This window comes from Anolis carolinensis, chromosome 1 (assembly GCF_035594765.1).
Source record: "Anolis carolinensis isolate JA03-04 chromosome 1, rAnoCar3.1.pri, whole genome shotgun sequence".
Taxonomy (NCBI): Eukaryota; Metazoa; Chordata; class Lepidosauria; order Squamata; family Dactyloidae; genus Anolis; species Anolis carolinensis.
The window spans coordinates 177,470,837-177,491,690 of record NC_085841.1 but is presented as its reverse complement, the minus strand read 5'-3'; the positions used below and the strand labels follow the sequence as shown (position 1 = coordinate 177,491,690).

Genomic DNA, 20,854 nt, shown 5'->3' with positions numbered 1-20,854 from the left:
TGCTTCTAACTCACCTCTTCAGATACATGAAGAAGAGCATGAGAGGGAAAATACTTTTACATGCATGAGAACAGATATGTGTGGAAGTGTATACAGAGTGCAAAAGAAATGCAAAAACAAGTTGACATATGACCTCATCAGACTCAGTCTTCTCTATGCCTTCTCCCCATTTCTCTCCACTGCCAAAACAAGAGTCCCACGGAGTCCATCACATGACACAGAGCAACTTCCAGCTGGACTCTGTGGGGCTGTATTTCGGCAATGAAGAGAAACAGAGCCCAGAGTGTTATTTGACTCCAAATGGCACAAAGTGGGGGAGAGATGAACCTCTAAGGGGAAAGGGTGTGGGATGGAAGAAGATGAACCTCAATGAGAGGGAACAGAGTATGACGGTTTCCTGCATTGTCCCACACTGTCCCACACTTTCCCCTACTTTCCCTCCACTCATGTGATGGAGTAAAAAACATAGATTGTAATGTCATGATGGCTATCATTCTATTAGGGACATGAGCGCACACAGGGCCGGCCCAAGGTAATTTTCAAGTGTAGGCGAACTGAATTTTGGCGCCTCCCCCCAAACCAATCACTGAAAAATAAAAGTGTTGGATAAGTGAAAATGTTGGATAATAAGGAGGGATTAAAGAAAATCCTAAATAAAGAACAACACTCTGAAAACAGGGGAAATCCAGACAGGAAACAATCAGGGCCAGCTAACACCTCCCAACCAAGGATGCCCCCAGGGAGGAAGCAGCCAGGCTTTGAATCTGCAAGGCCTTTAAATGCCGGGCTGTGGCGCAGCTGTTGAGCAGCTGCCTTAAATCACTCTGACCATGAGGTCATGAGTTCGAGGCCAGCCCGTGGCGGGGTGAGCACCCGTCAATTAAAATAATTTATTAAAAATAAAAAATAGCCCCTGCTTGTTGCTGACCTAGCAACCCGAAAGATAGTTGCATCTATCAAGTAGGAGATAAGGTACCACTTATAAGTGGGGAGGCAAGATTAACTAATTTACGGCCTGGAATGAGGAAGTGCCATCAGTGTGGATGATGAAGCAGCTGCTCCCTCCTGTGGCCAGAATCGAACATCCCCTCAGAAGAAGGTTAACTTGCCTCTGCGTGTGTCTCTCAGTCTCTGATGTGTTCATGGGCATTGAATGTTTGCCCTATGTGTGTTATAATGTGATCCGCTCTGAGTCCCCTTCGGGGCGAGAAGGGCGGAATATAAATACTGTAAATAAATAAATAAATAAATAATCAAGCTGGCCAATTGCAACATTTACACTAGCCTCAAACAGACAAGTGTTCTTTCTCCCACCCTGGACTTTCCACAGATATATAAACCCCACTTACCTAGCTTCCAACAGACCTCAGAACCTCTGAGGATGCCTGCCATAGATGGGGGTGAAATGTCAGGAGAGAATGTTTCTGGAACATGGCCAGGCAGCCCGGAGATCTGGCCTCGAGGGAGAAGGCCAGAACAGGCCGAGCCTGGGCGGAGGCCATGCCTGGGCGGAGTTGCCTCAATGGCACCCCCAAGAGGATGGCGCCTCAGGCAACCGCCTAGCTCGCCTAATGGTTGAACCACCCCTGAGCGCACATAAGTTTGCATATGCATATACTCTTTCTTTGCATGGTGCAGAGGTTGGTATTTCTTTTTCCACATTGCTCAAAGCCACTCCTCTGGTCTTCTGAAACAGTCAATTATTTAATTTATTTATTTATTTGCAACATTTCTACCCTGCCCTTCTCACTCAAGGGGACTCAGGGCAGCTTACAACAACCGGCAAAATTCAATGCCAAACAGAAAATAAAAACAGCAACACATCTAAAACCATTAACAATAATCCATAAAATACATTAGTCAAGCTTAAAACATACAGTTACTTAACACCATTCAATGACATGCCCAACAGGTCCATTGCCCACTTTGTGAGATGTTGAAGATGATGGTGATGTCTCATGTTTCTTCTTGAAAGGAAGCTGGGGAGTGAAAAGTTCATTGGGGGAAAATAAATAGTACAGTAGAGAAAAGTCTTTGCCTAAGTTCGATGGTAAAAGGGATTGACCTACTGTACAGATACACTCAGTGGACACAAGACTTACAAGAAGAAAAGGGGGGCTGAAGTGCCAAAAAAGCATGCTATCATCATGATAGCATATTTTTCAATTCCTGTATAATTTACACATACGCCCAATACTCTTTTTTGGAATGCAGATGGAGCAGCTCCCAATATACCGAAATATACTCCATACTGCTAAAGAAGAAGCAGATGGCTCAAGGTGCATCCAATTGGTGGAGAAATAATAAGTACACTGTTTTGATCCTATGTTCAACATGTGAAGGCTACAAGGCAGCAAATCTGGATTCCTGGATGCAATACTAGCTGGAATTTCCCCGCAGCTTAGGACCAGGGCATGAAGGCCTAAGGGTTGTGGTCATGTCCAAGATGTGTTTGTCTGCCACTATCATCCAGCCCACAATAGATTTCAGGGTTATATTAGTTGCATGTGATGTAGCCTGGTACCTCTATTCTTGGCCCTTTTGAACCAGATCATTATTGTGGCCCTACTCATTGGCCTATAGTTAAGATTCGGAAGGCTGGGTAATGGCGATTAGGCATCATCAGTGGTGGCTCCTGCTTCTGACATTTTCTTCTGAGAGGCACATGTTACTAATGTTGCCAATTTGTATTGCTATCATGGTTTTAAACATTTATTAATAAAGCATTATCAACATAGCCCCTGGTGGCACAGCGGATTAAACCGCTGAGCTGCTGAACTGGTTCAAATCCAGGGAGCAGGGTGAGGTCCCGCTGTTAGCTTCAGCTTCTGCCAACCTAGCAGTTCAAAAACATGCAAATGTGAGTAGATTAATATGTACCACTCCGGCAGGAAGGTAATAGCACTCTATGCAGTCATGCCGGCCACATTACCTTGGAGGTGTCTATGGTCAACGCTGGCTCTTCGGCTTAGAGATGGAGATGAGCACAAATCCCCAGAATCAGACTCGACTAAATGTCAGGCGAAACCTTTACTTTTACCCTATTTTATTAAAAATAAAATAACTCAAAACAGTGAAGGTATGCAATGTATAATATATGTGTTTACACATATACACACAGAGGGAAAGAAGAAACGATAAAAAATAAAAGTACACAATATAAAGTTAAAACAAGTGTTGGTTGTTGTTAACTGCTGTCAAGTCACCTTTAACTTAGGGCAACACCACAATCCACTTAATACAAAAAACACAATATAATATGAAGGAAAGGGACCAATAAATGTAATCAAAATATGCACGATTCTAAAACAATATCAAACCAACATTATGATACCAAAACATATTTTAATTGAGATTTTAAAATGACAGAAGGGAGCAGGCCTCAAATGTTCAAGGTGACAATTCCTAGCGTATGGACCAAAAGTAAGAAACAGACAAAGTTGAGCAAAGAAAGAGGAAATCTTTGGTTGGGTGAGAAGTCTAGAGTTCCCACAACTCAGATCTTGAGCAGGTTAATAAAAAAAAAAGGGGGCTGAAAAATGCAAGGGGGGAAGCTAGCGTGTATAGAACTGTGAACATTAAAACAAGAAGTTTATTCTGAACCCTTGGAGAAGGAAAACAATAAAATGTGGGAAAACAGGATCAAAAGAAAGAGCAAAAAGATACTCTTAACAACAGAAAGTTGAATGGAAACCATAGAACTAAGGTGGGATAATGAAAGACCCATCGAAAGAAGATTAGAATAATCAAAGCGGAAAATGACCAAAGCATGATCTAAAGTCTTAGAGGAAACAGAACAAAAGATCTGATTTTGGCAATGTTATAAAGGAAAAAAATGACATGAATTTGCTATAGCCTCACTGTGAGAAGCAGACTGAAAAATAAAGCCAATGGGAACATTATTAACAGTGATGGAGAACACATGTTGTAAAGAAGGTTTTGGAGTTCTGTCTATGTCATGTGAAGTTTTCGGCAATGATGAAGCGTTCATGCTGAAATATTTGAAAGGTATGCTGTAATATTATGTTTGATGTAAAAAAACTTCTGCCGTTGAGAAATACAGCTGAGTGCCATTGGCATAAAGATAATGTGTTGTCGATAAAGATAATATTGAAACCAACATGAACTGATAAGATAAAGATAATATTGAAACCAACATGAACTGATAAGATTACATAAGAATAAAAGAAAATAAGGGCTAGAACATTGTAGAAAAGGAAAAGCTACATGATCACCATTATTAAATGACTGACCGGTGAGATAAGACATAAACTAGCTGAATACTAATCGATCAATCCTACGTCATACAAAGAGTATGATCAACTATGTCAAAGGCTGCAGAGAGGACAGGGAGGATAAGAACTGGATAAGTCCTTTTGACTTGGGCCCCTTCCTCACAGCTGTATAAAATCCACATTGAACTGGATTATATAACAGTGTGGACTCAGATAAACCAGTTCAACACAGATATTGTGGATTATCTGCCTTGATATTCTGGATTATATGCCTGTGAGGAAAGGGCTCTTGGTTAAAGGAGGTTATCAGTGATTTTAGTAAGCACTGCCTCCAGTGTTACAAAGGCTGGAATCCAGATTGAAAGGGATCAATTACATTAGAAAGTTGAGGCAACATACATTATCTGCTTTGAATTGGATTATATGAGGCTACACTGCCATATAATCCAGTTAAAAGCAGATAATCTGGATTTTATATGGCAGTATGGAAGGGGCCTTTGTGTGCATATGCTAGTATATATACATGCCACTCTAAAACTGCATGGAACACAGCATCCTGTCACATTCTCTCAGCCTCATAGAATCATCACATCGCATCATAGAGTTGGAAGATACTGTATAGGCCATCTAGTCCAACCCTCTGCCATGCAGGAAAAACACAATTAAAGCACCCCTGACAGATGGCCATCCAGCCTCTGTTTAAAATCTTCCAAGGAAGGAGCTTCTGCTACACTTTGAGGCAGAGAATTCCAACTGATGAAACAACTCTTAAAGTCAGGAAGTTCTTCTTGGTGTTCAGGTGGAATTTCTCTCCTGTAATTTGAATCCATTGCCTTGAGTTCTAGTTTCCAGAGCAGCAGAAAACAAGTCTGCTCACTTTTCCTTATGACAGCCTTTCAAATATTTATACATAGTTATCATGTCTTCTCCCAACCTTCTCTTTTGCAGGCTAAACATGCCCAGCTTTTTAAGCCGCTCCTCATAAGGATTCATGGTCTCCAAATCTTTGATCACTTTAGTCACCCTCCCCTGGTCACATCCCAACTTGTCAATGTCTCTCTTAAATAGTAGTGCTCAGAACTGGACACAATATTCCAGGTGAGGTCTGGCCAAAGCAGAATAGAGAGGCACCATGACTTTCTTTGATCTAAACCAGTGGCTCTCAACCTGGGGTCCCCAGATGTTTTTGCCCTACAACTCCTAGAAATCCCAGCCTGTTTACCAGCTGTTAAGATTTCTGGGAGTTGAAGGCCAACAACACCTGGAGACCCTAGGTTGAGAACCACTGATCTAGAAACTGTACTCCTTTTGATACAGCCTAAAATCCCATTGGCTTTTTAAGCTGATGCATCACACTGTTGGCTCATGTTCAACTTGTTGTCCATGAAGACTCCAAGTTGAAAGTGATAACAAATGTCTACTGAACAAATATTGGCAAGAATTAGCGTATGTCAGAAATGTCTTGAAGTCACACAACAACATTAACAGCAGTATATGGATGGCCTAGAAGTCCAGATGTACTTGTAAGCATCGGAAATTATGACAGCTATGGATGGTTGAATCTGTGGGTGCAAAATTCATGTACATGGGGGAGAGGGGCAACACTATATGTAGCTGAATCAATGGAAATCAAAAGATACTGTGACATACTGACCATGGAAGGCACACCAGGGCTCTATTAAGGTGGTGGGTTCTAGCCTATGATATCAGTTTTTTATGAACAAACTTTGTATTACTATTAGCATTTTGGCTTCCAGTTTCTAAACATTTAGAACATGTACCTCATTGTCCTACCATTATGAAGATAATCAGCTAAGATTATTCCATTTTTTTAGACATGATGCCAAAACACATTTCGATACATTTAAAATGAGCATTTATTTCTTTGTTTATTTGCTGAACTTATACCCCACCCTTCCCACTTCTGTAGGGGGATTCAAGCAATAATTCAATGCCAGATTCAGACAATAACAATAACAGTAAAACACAATATTAAAAACTATAAAAACATATACATATCAATTATAAATAATATTTCAGATGATTAAAACATATCAGAGGTCTAGTACCAGCTGAGCTTTGTTTCCTAAAGCTTAAGAGTGAGGGTGTTGTTCTGATGTTACTGGGAAGGGAATTCCACAGCCAAAGGGCCACCACCAAGAAGGCCCTGTCTCTCATTCCCATCAATTGCTCCTGTGATGGGGTGGGACTGAGAGCAGGGCTTCTCCAAAAGATTTTAACAATTGTACTGGATCATAAAGGGAGATAGGTTCAGACAGGTCAGCTTATGCATTAAAGTGGCATAAGCTGGAGATGCATTTACCCTGGTATTTGTACAAGCACTGCTAGTTGTTCATGTCCAGATCCAATGAATTCTAAGAGAAATAAAATCACGATTGTACTTTTATGGATGATGGGAATGTGACTGATGGTGTAAAGCTGCCAAATCCTTTGAAGAAGATCCTTTCCCACTCCCTTGTATACAGGGTATCTCTTAATTCCATTTCACCCAGGACAAGCGGGCTATTAGATCTGGAGGAAGAGAGAAAGAGAGAAAAGAAGAGAGAAGAGTAATAAGCCAGACAAAGGGAGGAAAGCTCACAATCACTCTTAGGTGCCTCAGAAGAAACAAACTCTAATTTCTTCTGAGGAATCAGCCTCCATTATTCACATTTCCCTTCAGCTAAAAAAGATGTCTAAAAGCTCAACAAAAACACACCCGTCTGACAAACATGGTATTTTAATTTAGAAAGATGGGAGCACGCTAAATGGTAATCTCCCAATTACTTTTGCCATCTGTTACGTTGTGTTTGAAGAAACTAATAGGGGAAAACATGATTGAAAGGAATTAATTAACATACAGTTTTCTCCTGTTAATTAAGGAACTGATTTATCTCATTCTATCAGTGAAAATTAAACCACGGGTTTCTATTTTGATTTATACCAAGGTTGGGCATTTGGATGGGATTTTATATCCAATTGCCCAAAGTTCATGGAAGAGGCAAAATTTGACTGGAAACTTGCGGATGTCATTCATGGTCCCTGCCCTTCTCACCTCCCCACTGAATACACAATGAGCTCAGTGTCCCCATAAAGGCCAATTCCTAAGAAAAATAAAGATAGATAGAAAATGAGGGAGAGCAGAAAGAACCTACAAGTTGGAAGGGAAGGAAGACAGATGAAGATACCTTGCAAGAAATGAGAGACACATATGAGAGCTAGGTACCAGAGACACTAAGGAACCCTGTTAGTGAGTTGAGAAGAAAAATATCAGGGCACTGACAAGAGTGTCCCAATGTTCATCAGGCTCTACCAAAGTGCGTTGCCACTTCCTAGCCAGTGACCCAACACTATGTTTATGAAACATAAATGAATTTTGTATTTAGATTTAGGTTCAATTTCCAAAACATTTCATTATGTATGTATATTCCAAAATATGAAAAATCCCAAATACAAAATACTTTTAGTCCCAAGCATTACAGAGCACTCACTATGTATTTGTATAGTTTTTCCTTTGCTTAAATGGCTTTCTTATTTAGCAGAGCTTAGTGATTTTTTTATAATATCATTTTTATTGTAAGGTTTGTAAGTAACTTTGCTACAATTCTTATAACAACAAAGATCGTCTTTTCTGAATACAATAAAAAGCTTAGTGATTTTTTTGTAATCTTCAATGGATGAAAATAAGAGAAAGCAACTTAATGCCTTATAAGAAAAGCCCAATTCTTATAAGTTGTGAAGTATCTAAAATGGAACCTGAATGAATTATGTCATGCATGATTTTCCAAATCAGACTGAAAGCATGTTCACGGTTAGGGAGTATTATCTTTCAATGAAATGCCTAAAAACACATTGACATACTAAACAATAGTTAAAACTAGATGGTTTTACATCACAAAAAGATTTTAATACACTGCATTATTAACGATCTTTTCCCACATTTGCTCTATTATCTGATTAATATGTGCATGAGAATATTCTGCTAACTCAAGTTGATTCTTGAATCTTCTGCTCTGATTCCAATGTTGCAATGGAAACATGCATATTGAAAAACATATGATTTATAGACTTACCACTTGTGTTCCAGATTGCATCCTGATTACCCTTATATCCATTTTTCATACATTTCTGCACATAGGATTTGGGGTCGGATCCTGAAGTCAAGATATCACTAAGCAGTGCAATATATGCAATGGCCAGTCGCAGGGTGTCAATTTTGGAGAGGTGCTTTTCATAAGGGAACATAGGTATATGGCCTCTGAGTTCATCAAAGGCAGAGTTGATACTGAGCATCCGCTTTCTTTCTCTAATGTTGGCAGCATGTCGTTGTATACTGTAAGGATGAGCAGGAGGGAATCTATGAAATTTATGCTGTAAATCACTATCATCGGATTGAACCAACAAGGAGCTGTCCAATTCAGCACTACCCTCAAACGGCTGAATCTGCCCACCTAAGTCTAGGAGTGGTATTTGCACATCTAGAAATAAGGATTGACTAGTAGTAGGCATCCCAGAAGACCCTTCACCTGCAAGATAAGAATAGTTATCTACAAAACTTCCTGACGGAGCAGAGAGCTGGTCAGTCGACTCCTCATCGAACCAGAATGGCCAGTCTGATGTTGAATCTTCTTCACAACTGAAAAAGGACAACTCCATTGTGTCAGCCCTTGATCTGTTGCTGAACCACAGATTTCGTCCTCAATTTTATTAGAAAAGCAGTCTGAGGATCTAATGTAGAACAAAATAGTTTACATTAGGTTTGTTACTGCTCTAGGCAAACTCCTGTATTGCTTTACTCCAGATTACAAACTGGGAGGACTGGAAGCTTTAAATACTTGGGTATCTTCCTAAGAGGCCACTCTTGTTCTATTATCTCTTGAAAACAAATAATTTATTTGCTACTGAATTCTAGGTTTAAAAAACCTTTGATGACATTACCAAGTGTGCCCATGAATTCATTTGCTTTACTCTTTGTCTTCTCTTTATGGATCAGACTTTGTTTTTATAGGAACAGAAAAAAATAAAGTGCTTCTCTTCATCCCTTCAGTACTGTTAAGCACATGACATACAGCCAACTGAATCAAAAACATAACAACTGGAATCTATCCCATTACAATGGTGTCAGAAACATATGATACTTCCCCTTTGATGCAGCAACACCACTTGTGTTCTCTGTATTATTTTAAAAAATAGGAATAAGTGGATTGGGAGAGCCACCAATGCAAATCTGCTGTGTTGAATCAACATCTGATGGTACTACTGTCTTCTAAAACCTAGTGAATCCAATATTATTTCAAAAGAGCTGACACAGTTTTTCTGAAAGTCTAAAATTCTGAACTGAGATGATAGAGTTTCTAAGATTCAATGGATCTGTCACATGCACTACCAAATCTTACAAGGCAACTCTTATACAGTGTTCTCTCACTACTTTGCGGTTCACTTTTTGCGGATTCGCTGTTTCACGGTTTTTCAATAAACTCTAAAAGACTATTATAAATCATAAAAAATTACAATCTACAGCCTAAGGAAGGGAGGAAGGAGAAGCCAAAGGGAGAGAAAAAGAGCACAATCGGCAACAGGAGGAGAAGGAGGCGATTTATCAACACACAATTGGTTGATAAAAACTTAAAATAGTGTATGACTACTAAAATAATATATAAATATTAAAATAAATATAGTGTCTCTACTTCATGGATTTTCACGTATTGCGGGAACCTAACCCCCACGATAAGTGAGGGAACACTGTAATCTGATTTATGTGTCACCCACTGACACTTTCAACATCATCAGATTAAGATGGGAAAGCATGGGTGACCATCTTTTTAGCATAGAGAATCTCCCATGAAAAACTGTACAAAAAAATACAGACAGTCGTTTTGGTGTCATCCATCCGGTGCAGTGTGCATACCCTCCACCCACCTACAGATGCCACTATCTGCTGATTTACTTAATTCATCATCATCAGATATCCTGGTCTGAGATATCAAACTCTCTCTTGTGGGAGGTTCATTAGGCTCTCTATAAATACACTAGTGGCAAATTAAGACAGTATTGGTTCAGAAATCAATTAATCTGATGGAGTGATTAGCTGAGCAAATATTGATGATTCCATTTAGTACAGTATTTTTTTTTTAAAAAAAGGTTCTGTTAATTGTAACTTTTGTAATCTAAATCCAATTAAATGCTGGTCACATAAAATCTCTGGCTGGCAAAATTGTACTGTAACATGGCTTTGTGCAAGTAGCTGTGATTCAGTAAGACTATTGTAGAAGATGCTGCAGGATGTCTTGCCGAAACAGTTACAGAAATACTTCATACTGCCACTGCCAGTAAAAACAGTGTGGAATTCCACCTTTTGCTAATTCTAAAATTGTGCATCAGGCCTAGTGTGAATGTAGTGACATATATAGATATGGACCTATGCCTCTTTCCACTCTTCTATTTGTATTTCTGTACCCTTAAAGGTGGAAGATAAATGTTCTAAATAAATACACAGTTAATTTGTGGCTAGGAGCCGTGGTGGCGCAATGCGTTAAACCCTTGTGCTGGCTGAACTGCTGACCTGAAGGTTGGGTTGCTGACCTGAAGGTTGCTGGTTTGAATCCATAGAATGGGGTGAGCTCCCGTCTGTCAGCTCTATCTTGTGGGGACATGAGGGAAGCCTCCCAGCTAACACATCCAAGTGTCTGCTAGGCAATGTCTCTATAGATGACAAGTCCCTCACACCAGAAGCAACTTGCAATATGTTCTCAAGTCGCTTCTGATACAATTTTTAAAAAAATGGCTGAGAAGGAAAAAAGAATTAGATGACCCCTGAAAGGAGTACTGCAAAAACAATGTACATGAGTGAAATCAACAGCAAGCCTGTACTTTGCAAACATGACAAGTATAAGAAGTCACACATCCAAAACATAGCAGATGAGATTGACTAAGCAATCACACACTTGGTGAATTATTTAGACAGTATCAGGAATGTCATTTTCTAAGCAGAAAGTTGGGAAATGGAGAAGCTTTTCTGAAAACTCTTTCAGAAGGGCTTCCATAAGAATATGTTAGGAATTATTTTGGTGCAGGGAGTCCTGCCAATTGGACACGGAGGCAGAAGGAGCTGTATGTGCCTATGATTTGCCACCATCAGCAATATTAAGTCCCTTTTAGGGAAACCAATTGCTTGTTTTTCTTGGCAGGAGCCAGCCCTGGATCAAGTCCTCCTCACCAAGTGTGTGATTGTTTAGTCATTTGAGAATGTTAATATAAACTTGCCATACATATTTTGTTTTAGGAGGTGAAATCCAATTACTGTCACTCTGCCAATGGAAGGTTTCATTCAGCAGATGGGGGGAATCTTTCCCACTCACCCACAGCTCCCTCTAATCCCCAAATCCGATTGGCAGGATATGAGGGGTAAGACAGCTTCCACTGCATGAGTGGAAATCAACACGTATAGCATTGAAGGCAGTCCTATTTGTGTATTTATAGATTTCTTGGTAACATCACCCTGAAAAAGATTTGGCAAACTGTGGAGAGAAAATTGTTTGGAAAACACCAATTCCTCAGTATTTAAATCATAGCTTTGTCTGTTTTAAAGATTTGTTCAGATAATGATTGGAGCCCCCTGTGGTGCAGCAGGTTGAACCACTGATCTGCCGAGTTTGCTGACCAAAAGGATGGCAGTTCGGATCTGGGGAGCAGGGTGAGCTCCCCCAGTTATCCCCAGCTTCTGCCAACCTAGCAGTTCAAAAACATGTAAATATGAGTAGATCAATAGGTATTGCACTCCATGCAGTCATGCTGACTACATGCCCTTGGAGGTGTCTACGGACAATGCTGGCTCTTTGTCTTAGAAATGGAGATGAGCACCAACCCCCAGAGTTGGATACAACTAGACTTAATGTCAGCGGAAAACCTTACCTTACCAGACAATGATGTATCCTGGTTTGGTGCATTAGGAGTACTATTATGGGCTTTATTACATGGAGGTGATAAACCATCATAGAAGCAGGATGTGAAGTATCAATTGCCAGTCTACCACTTCCCCACCACAAAGTTGTCCCTGCTCTTGATGGGCAGAACCTGTCAATGGCCCTTGATCATGCAAGAGTACTGCAACCTACCTGGTGAAATAAGTCCAGGTACTTCTGTGGCAAATTGTCTTCCTCTCTACTCCACCATAGCTGCTAGAGCCCACAGGCCGGATGGAGCTTTTCAAGGCCATTTACCTGGCCACTTGCCCTGAACTTTAGATTTAGGGTCACTCTAAGTCTGAAATGACTTGAAGGCACACAACAAGAAGAACAATCCTAATTCATTTGACTCTCTCATCAGCCAAAAGCAGGCCCACACTTTCCATTGAATTACTAGTACATTTATGTTGCTTAAAATTGTTCTTCATTTTAAATATTCTATTGTTCTTTTGTGTGTTTTTTTGCACTACAAATTTGATACGCATAGAATTTGTTATTTGTTAAAACATCAATTATAAAAACATCCACTTAAAATTACACAAACTCAAAGCCATAATCTGAGGTCTGTCCATTGTCAGTCACATAAATCCTTTACATTATTATCTCTGCGTCTGCTACTCAAATGCTTGGTCCCACAACCATGTTTTAAGTTTTTTCCCCCTAAAGGATAGGAGGGAGGGGGCCAACCCAATTTTGTTAGGGAGGGACTTCCACAAACAGGGGGTCACCACTGACAAATTATATCATGCAGGAAAAGCACAACTAAAGCATCCCCAACAGATGGCCACCCAGCTTTTTTATAATAATAATAATAATAATAATAATAATAATAATAATAATAATAATAATAATGACAGAAGGCCTGATCCTTGCAGCCCAGGAGCAAGCCATCAGAACAAATGCAATTAAGGCCAAGATCGAAAAATCAGCTGATGACCCAAAATGCAGACTGCGCAAGGAAACCGACGAAACCATTGATCATATCCTCAGCTGCTGTAAGAAAATTGCACAGACAGACTACAAACAGAGGCACAACTACATGGCCCAAATGATTCATTGGAACTTATGCCTCAAGTACCACCTCCCTGCAGCAAAGAACTGGTGGGATCACAAACCTGCAAAAGTATTGGAAAATGAACATGCAAAGATACTGTGGGACTTCCGAATCCAGACTGACAAAGTTCTGGAACACAACACACCAGACATCACAGTTGTGGAAAAGAAAAAAGTTTTGGATCATTGATGTTGCCATCCCAGGTGACAGTCGCATTGACGAAAAACAACAGGAAAAACTCAGCTGCTATCAGGACCTCAAGATTGAACTTCAAAGACTCTAGCAGAAACCAGTGCAGGTGGTGCCAGTGGTGATCGGCACACTGGGTGCCGTGCCAAAAGATCTCAGCCGGCATTTGGAAACAATAGACATTGACAAAATTATGATCTGCCAACTGCCAAAGGCCACCCTGCTGGGATCTCCACGCATAATCCGAAAATACATCACACAGTCCTAGACACTTGGGAAGTGTTTGACTTGTGATTTTGTGATATGAAGTCCAGCATATCTATCTTGTTTGCTGTGTCATAATAAAATAATAATAATAGAATCACAAACCTGCAAAGGTAGTGGAAAATCAGCAAGCAAAAATACTGTGGGATTTTCGAATTCAGACTGACAAAGTTTTGTAACACAACACACCAGACATCACGGTAGTGGAAAAGAAAAAAGTTTGGATTATTGATGTCGCCATCCCAGGTGACAGTTGAATTGACGAAAAACAACAGGAAATACTCAGCTGTTATCAGGACCTCAAGATTCAACTGCAAAGGCTCTGGCATAAACCAATACAGGTGGTAATTGGCACACTGGGTGACGTGCCAAAAGATCTCAGCCGGCATTTGGAAACAATAAACATTGACAAAATCACAACCTGTCAACTGCAAAAGGCCACCTTACTGGGATCTGCACACATTATACGAAAATGCATTACGCAGTCCTAAACGCTTGGGAAGTGTTCGACTTGCGATTTTTTAATATGAAATCCAGCATATACATCTCATTTGCTGTATCATACTCTGTCTTGGTGTCAGTAATAAGAATCAACCCAATCCAATCCAACTCCCTTCTGCCATGCAAGAAAAGCACAATAAAAGCACCCCCTGAGTGTTGAGGGGGAAATAGGGTTCAGAGTGTGAAGGCTGCTACGTGTAAAGCTACTAGTATTTGTTTATTCGTGTTGCGGAAACCTTGTTATTGTAAATAGTGCAACTATATTATTTTACTACAAAGAAAAGCCTCCTATGGAAGATATAACATTGGTCTGTATGTTTTTTACCTTTTTATCACTTTGGGTTACTGGTGCTGCTGGTCAATCTGATGCCAATGAGTTGCTCAGTTGTATATTTATGAGGAGGGTCTTTTGTTATTAAGCCCACTCTACCAACAAGTGTCTAAAAGATAAAAAAAAATACTAGGAAAAGTGGCAGAGTGGGAGAGTGGAATAGCCTCTCTCACACAGAAGTGCAGCCATGGGATCTTGTACTGATGAAGCAGTGGTGCAATAGAGTATCTTTGTCGGTAAGTTGCCACTATCCCAGATTGTACAAATGGCATAGGACAGTGGCATCATGCTACAAAGGCCCATATCAGGTGGGTTAGAAATTACCACCAAGGTGCAGGTTGGGAAGGAAGGCTAACATATAACCAACACCTATCTAGCACCATGTCAGAAGTAGGATCTCCTAGAAACATGTTCACAGTGTTTTACATGGCCTTCTTAAGTCATGCGCAGTCTCCAAATACAATGCAAAAATACATTACATGATTATTTTAGATGAAGACAACTTTGCAGCAAATGCTACCGTGTTTCCCCGAAAATAAGACAGTGTCTTATATTAATTTTTGCTCTCAAAGATGCTCTAGGTCTTATTTTCAGGGGATGTCTTATTTTTCCATGAAGAAGAATTCACATTTATTGTTGAACAAAAAAATGAACATTTATTATATACTCTACAGTAGTTGTCATCACAAACCAGCATAACAGACAAACTGTGAATCCTATCAAGAATTTCTTGTTACTACCATTATTTCCATGTACAACACTCTATGGTATGTACATTTACCGATCCTGCATGCTCTGGTGTTCTGTTCGGCGGGCATGCTTTCAAACACAAACTTTGCTAGGTCTTACTTTCGGGGGAGGCCTTATATTTAGCAATTTAGCAAAACCTCTACTAGGTCTTATTTTCTGGGGATGTCTTATTTTAGGGGAAACAGGGTAATAGCTGGCTCGAAGCACAACAAAAAGGAATTATTAACATTCACTTATCACTAACGTCAGCTGACAATGATTATTCTCTACCCATAAATGTTGGGATTAAAGATGAAACACTGGGTTGGGAAAGAAGAAATGATTATGCAGAATCCTCCACCAGCATTAGGTAATATTTATCTCTAATAAATCTTGTGTCCAGCAGGCATTCATTGAGCTCCGCAGACATCTCCTTCATTCCACCAGGCAAAGACTGGCCATGTTTGCAGACTTGAATGCCTCTGATGCATTTCCATGTTCTAAAAGTTAGAATTCGTTGTACTGAGACTGGAGTTATTTTGAAAGACTTTGGCCCATGGACTGTGGGAAATTTCATCAGAACGGAAAGATATTTCGGAATTAAAAGAGAAAATTTAAGTGACAATATGAGTAAGAAACACAAAAACAATAAATACTAGGGAATTCAGGCAATTTCTCTGTAGCAATAAAACAAAACATAGTGACAGAGAACAGCTGGAATCCTTTCAGTAATTTCAGAAGCATGTTCTTTCATAAGGACTTTTCCGATCATTATGTAAAGAAGTACCAATGCCATGCCCGTCTACTAGCTGCCCATCAGCAAACAGGTATGTTTGCCTTACACTCTCTGGTTACTACTGCCCGTCTGGGAGGAAAAGGATCTTCACCTTCTGGACCTCCAGCATAGGTATGCTGGCACAGCATTACACTCTGCCCATTTCCAATAGCATTTCAGCCAAATAATTAGAATGTTTGGATCCATTACCAAGGCTGCATCTACACTGCAGTTTGACATCACTTCACTTTAACTGCCATGGCTCAGTGCTATGAAATCTTGGGATTTGTAGTTTGGCGAGGCACCAGAATTCCTGGGCAGAGAAGGCTAAAGACTTTGCAAAACCGTAAGTTAAAACAGTGTCAAACTGCAGTACTTTTACAGTGTGTACCATGTTTCACTGTCACTGAATCCTAGGAACTGTTGTTTTACAAGTCTTTATCCTTCTCTGCCAAAGCGGGTTGGTGCCTCACCAAACTACAAATACCTGGATTCCATGTGCCATCACAGTTAAAGTGGTGTCCAACTGCATTAATTCTACAGATTAGATTAGAAAGAATAGTTTGGTGCACTTTGTACATATCCTGATCTGAATTATATAAACGAATACTTGTTCTAGCCGGTTATATTACTCATAAAGAATATGAATTTATCGAAGTCACGGAGATGAAAAAAAAAAACCTACTTCCCTTTACGGCTTGTGCTCTTGACCTCGTTCCTTACTCTCTTCTTTACCCTGCACCTGCATAGCTATTAAGGTACCTCATAAACCTACCCTTAGGCCCTAGATTTGAAAACCGAGTTGTTAAAGCAGATTTACAGGGTGATACCTATTTGATTGACACCTGTTGAAGCTTTATGGGACAAGTGCAGCACATGTTCACAGTCTAAAACAGGAACAATAGTTCCCCAAATATCAAAAGTAGGGAATGATGTTGAAGAAAATGTAACGGAGATGGCTTGAGATTCCCTGGGTACTTCTTTGTAACTATGCCTTCTGTGTTTTATCTTATTTTCTTAGATATTACTAAAGTTGTAAACCTGCATCTGGATGTATTACTTGAAAGAGGGAACTGTTTCAGATGGGAATTCGCATGACTTGATGTTTGTCTATTCAGTCAAAAAGATGTCTTGGCTAAGGTCCCTTCTACACTGCCATATAAACAGATTATTTGCTTTGAATTGGATTATATGGCAGGATAGACTCATATAATCCAGTTCAAAGCAAATGTGCATTATTTATTTATTTATTTATTTATTTATTTAGGTAAACGGTAAAGGTTCCCCCTGACGTTAAGTCCAGTCGTGTCAGACTCTGGAGGTTGGTGCTCATCTCGATTGCTAAGCCGAAGAGCTGGCATTGTCCATAGACACCTACAAGGTCATGTGGCCGGCATGACTGCATGGAGCGCCGTTACCTTCCTGCCAGAGTGGTACCTATTGATCTACTCACATTTGCATGTTTTCGAACTGGTAGGTTGGCAGGAGCTGGGGTTAACAGCGGGCGCCCGTTCCGCTCCAGGATTTGAACCTGGAACCTTTTGGTCCGCAAGTTCAGCAGCTCAGCACTTTAACACACTGTGCCACCAGGGGCCCCATTTATTTATTAGCAACATTTATATCCTGCCCTTCTCGCCCCGAAGGGGACTCAGGGTAGCTTACAAGTTATATATACATACAATATATTATATTATTAGTTTTGCACAATATAAGCATCATATAAGCATTATATATTATTATAATGTACTATACAACTATATTGCAATAGTATTAGTAATATTACATGTAATATAAATATACAATTATAATAGTGTATTATTATTATTATTATTATTATTACATTGCATTACATCATATTATTATCAATGTTATATGTATATACAATATATTATAATATTTGTATAGTATAATATGAGTATTATATATTATTATATTGTTAAATTGATACAGGAGACATGGTGGAAAGATGTCTTCCTGGCCCTGCCTTCTTCATCCTGGTCCAGAATGGCAGTTAGACCTTGAGGGGTGCTCCCATTTGATGATATAGGAGACAAATCTGCTTTGATAATCTGGATTATACGGCTGTGTAGAAGGGGCCAAAGAAATGTGTTTGCAGGTGATTTTTGTATGTGGAGGTATATCAATATTTCTAATATGGAACCATTGAACATGTTTTACCACCATCATTGAAGCACTCTGATGACTTTAACTGTCATGGCATCACATTCTTGAATCTTCATTGAGTCTGCACAGTTTGGTAAGAGTCATCAGAGGAGAATGATTTTGGCTGAAACAAATAGAAAATAAACTCCAGCAAATGTTCAGGTTGACTGGGGACCTCATCACACTTACCTTTTTTAGCATCCCGGGATTCTAAAGGGGTAGGAGAGTGATGGATGGGCACGCTGGACTTTCTGTTGAAGGCCCAGCCACACTTGGAGGGGAAGCATCGTAGGACACTTCCCTCCTAACACGAGAAGGCTCCCATGTTCAGTGACGCTTCCTCTGTGTGATGAGGAAGCATCACTGCCCAGAACAAAGAGCGGGGTGATGGAATTGCCCACATCCGTGCTGTCTCACCATGGAGGCTGGTGAAATGGCATGGGGGGCATCCATGTGATGATGTCGTAGCATAGGTGCCGCTGATATATCTTTATATATATATATATATATATATATATATATATATATATATATATACATCACTTTTACCCCACCTCTCTCTCTGAGGAGACTCAAAGCGGCTTACAGTAAATAGACAAAAATTCAATGCCTAAAAACAATGTAAAAACAACAATTCATATAAAACAATCTACAAAACAACAGTTCATATAAAACAGCTATCATTACAAAATAAAGTCACATTATATAAAATTTTAAGAATGTCCAAGATTAAAATCCATTCATCCAGAATCCTCAAGTCTTGTTACAGGTCATGTAAAGTCCATGTTCTCATTCATTAAAAGCTTGCGTGCACAACCATGTCTTTAAGGCTTCCCTGAAGCCTAGGAGAGTTGGTATCTGCCTTATGTTGCTGGGGAGGGTGTTCCACAGCCAAGGAGCCACCACCGAGAAGGCCCTGTCCCTCGTTCCCACCAGCCGTGCCTGCGAGGCTGGTGGGACCGAGAGCAGGGCCTCCCCCGATGATCTAAGAGTTCTAGAAGGCTCATAGGAGGAGATACATTCAGACAGGTGAGATGGGCCAGAACCTCCCCCCCCCCCAATTCCCAGGTTGACTTATCTCAGTGGTTCTCAATCTGTGGGTCCCCAGGTGTTTTGGCCTACAACTCTCAGAATTTCCAGCCAGTTTACTTGTTAGCTGTTAGGATTTCTGGGAGTTGAAGGTCAAAACATCTGTGGACCCATAGGTTGAGAACCACTGCCTTATATCATCTCCCTGGTATTTTCTTTCTTCTATTGAAACCACCATGCATTAATTAAATGCCTTCTTTTGTTGTTTTTGCTGCAACAAAAGCAAATTGAGAGTGTGCTTATACTCTGTCCACCAAGCTTTCAGCTCTTCCTTTCTTAATACATTGCTTACTAACACTTTCATCTACCCTTTTGTGTCGTGATCCTCATACGGTACTTCAATATGCTGAGCAGTGCATCCATAAAGTTGTTTCCCAACCGGTGTATTTTATTAAAAAAAATCAGAATTACAAGGGTTGGCAGATATCCGTGACATGAGCAATGCAGCTAGCAAATTTTGGACCCCATCCGCTTCCCAGCAAAACGCCGGCCAGGGCTCACAATTACCTCAGCATTGGACAAAAGAACAAAGTTCCTCTAGGAGTAAGGCACTTAATGTTAGCGGGGTTTAACTTATATATAGTCAAGAGTAATAAAGTAGTGAATCACACTTTCTATTGATTGCAATCTTTGCCCTGCAGCGCTTTGTAACATTTATCAAATGCAAACAACACCCCCTCCCAAATTGGAAAGCTCAAAATAGTGGAAAAAGCAGCTCTGTTCTCCAGATGTTTGTTTCTTCACTTTTCTCCCCTGAACAATAGCATGGTGGTGGATGGGGGGGGGGGGATACAACTTGTGAACCTTGTCAAAACCAGTGCAAAGCCATGCCTGAAACTAGGTGAGAGGTGTCACAATAAGGCTGAAGGACATCTGGAGAAAAGGGAAAAAAACCCTAATTTGTACCAGGGTCCTTAACATCTGCTTTAAAAATCCTTGCAATTCTCCATGATGTTCACTTTTGCCCAACTCCTTCTGTATCTTGAAATCTAGGAATGTTGGTTAGCTAAAATTTCTATGTACTGCATTTATAGCATTCCTGTCACATGGTTCTGTTTGTAACCTCTAAGAGTATTTTGAGGAAACTATTTTAAAATGTCTTCATAAAAGAACAATGGAAAAGGTATATACTTGAAAATTATTCCTGTGCGCTAGAAGGGTCAAGTTATAAATACCAGGCTGGATTATTCCCACTCAGCATACGTCTGTTTCCATTTTAAAAATAATAATCTGGAACACTTGAAAGTCCTTCCAAAATGCGCATTGAAATGAATAAATTGAATGTGCAATGCCATAAGGTTTCCTGGCAGCATAAAAAGCAAGACATTATCCATTACTCAGCACTAGTAGTTAATGCTTCTTTATTTAGACTAATCAACCTTTTCTGTGTGAAAAGCTTGGGAAAATGTGAAAGTCAGAGCAAGATAGCACGTTAAAATTGATGCTTATTCTTTCTGTGCTAATTGAAATGCCTTTTGGTTATTGAATCACACTCTCCTAGAGTTCTATTTGAACAAAGAAAACAGCATTCTTATATATGTTGGTATGGCTGGGATTATA

At 39.9% G+C, this 20,854-nt stretch overlaps 1 protein-coding gene across 1 annotated transcript; it reads right to left on the bottom strand.

The window, feature by feature from the left end:
• Positions 1–5,681: 5,681 nt before the first annotated feature.
• Positions 5,682–9,384, bottom strand: LOC134295596 (uncharacterized). Its single transcript, XM_062968589.1, has 2 exons — positions 8,309–9,384; positions 5,682–6,767 (listed from the first exon to the last, which is right to left on the bottom strand). The coding sequence occupies exons 1-2, from the start codon at positions 8,889–8,891 to the stop codon at positions 6,730–6,732; spliced, it is 621 nt and encodes a 206-aa protein (XP_062824659.1). The 5' UTR covers positions 8,892–9,384; the 3' UTR covers positions 5,682–6,729.
• Between the last annotated feature and the right edge of the window lie 11,470 nt (positions 9,385–20,854).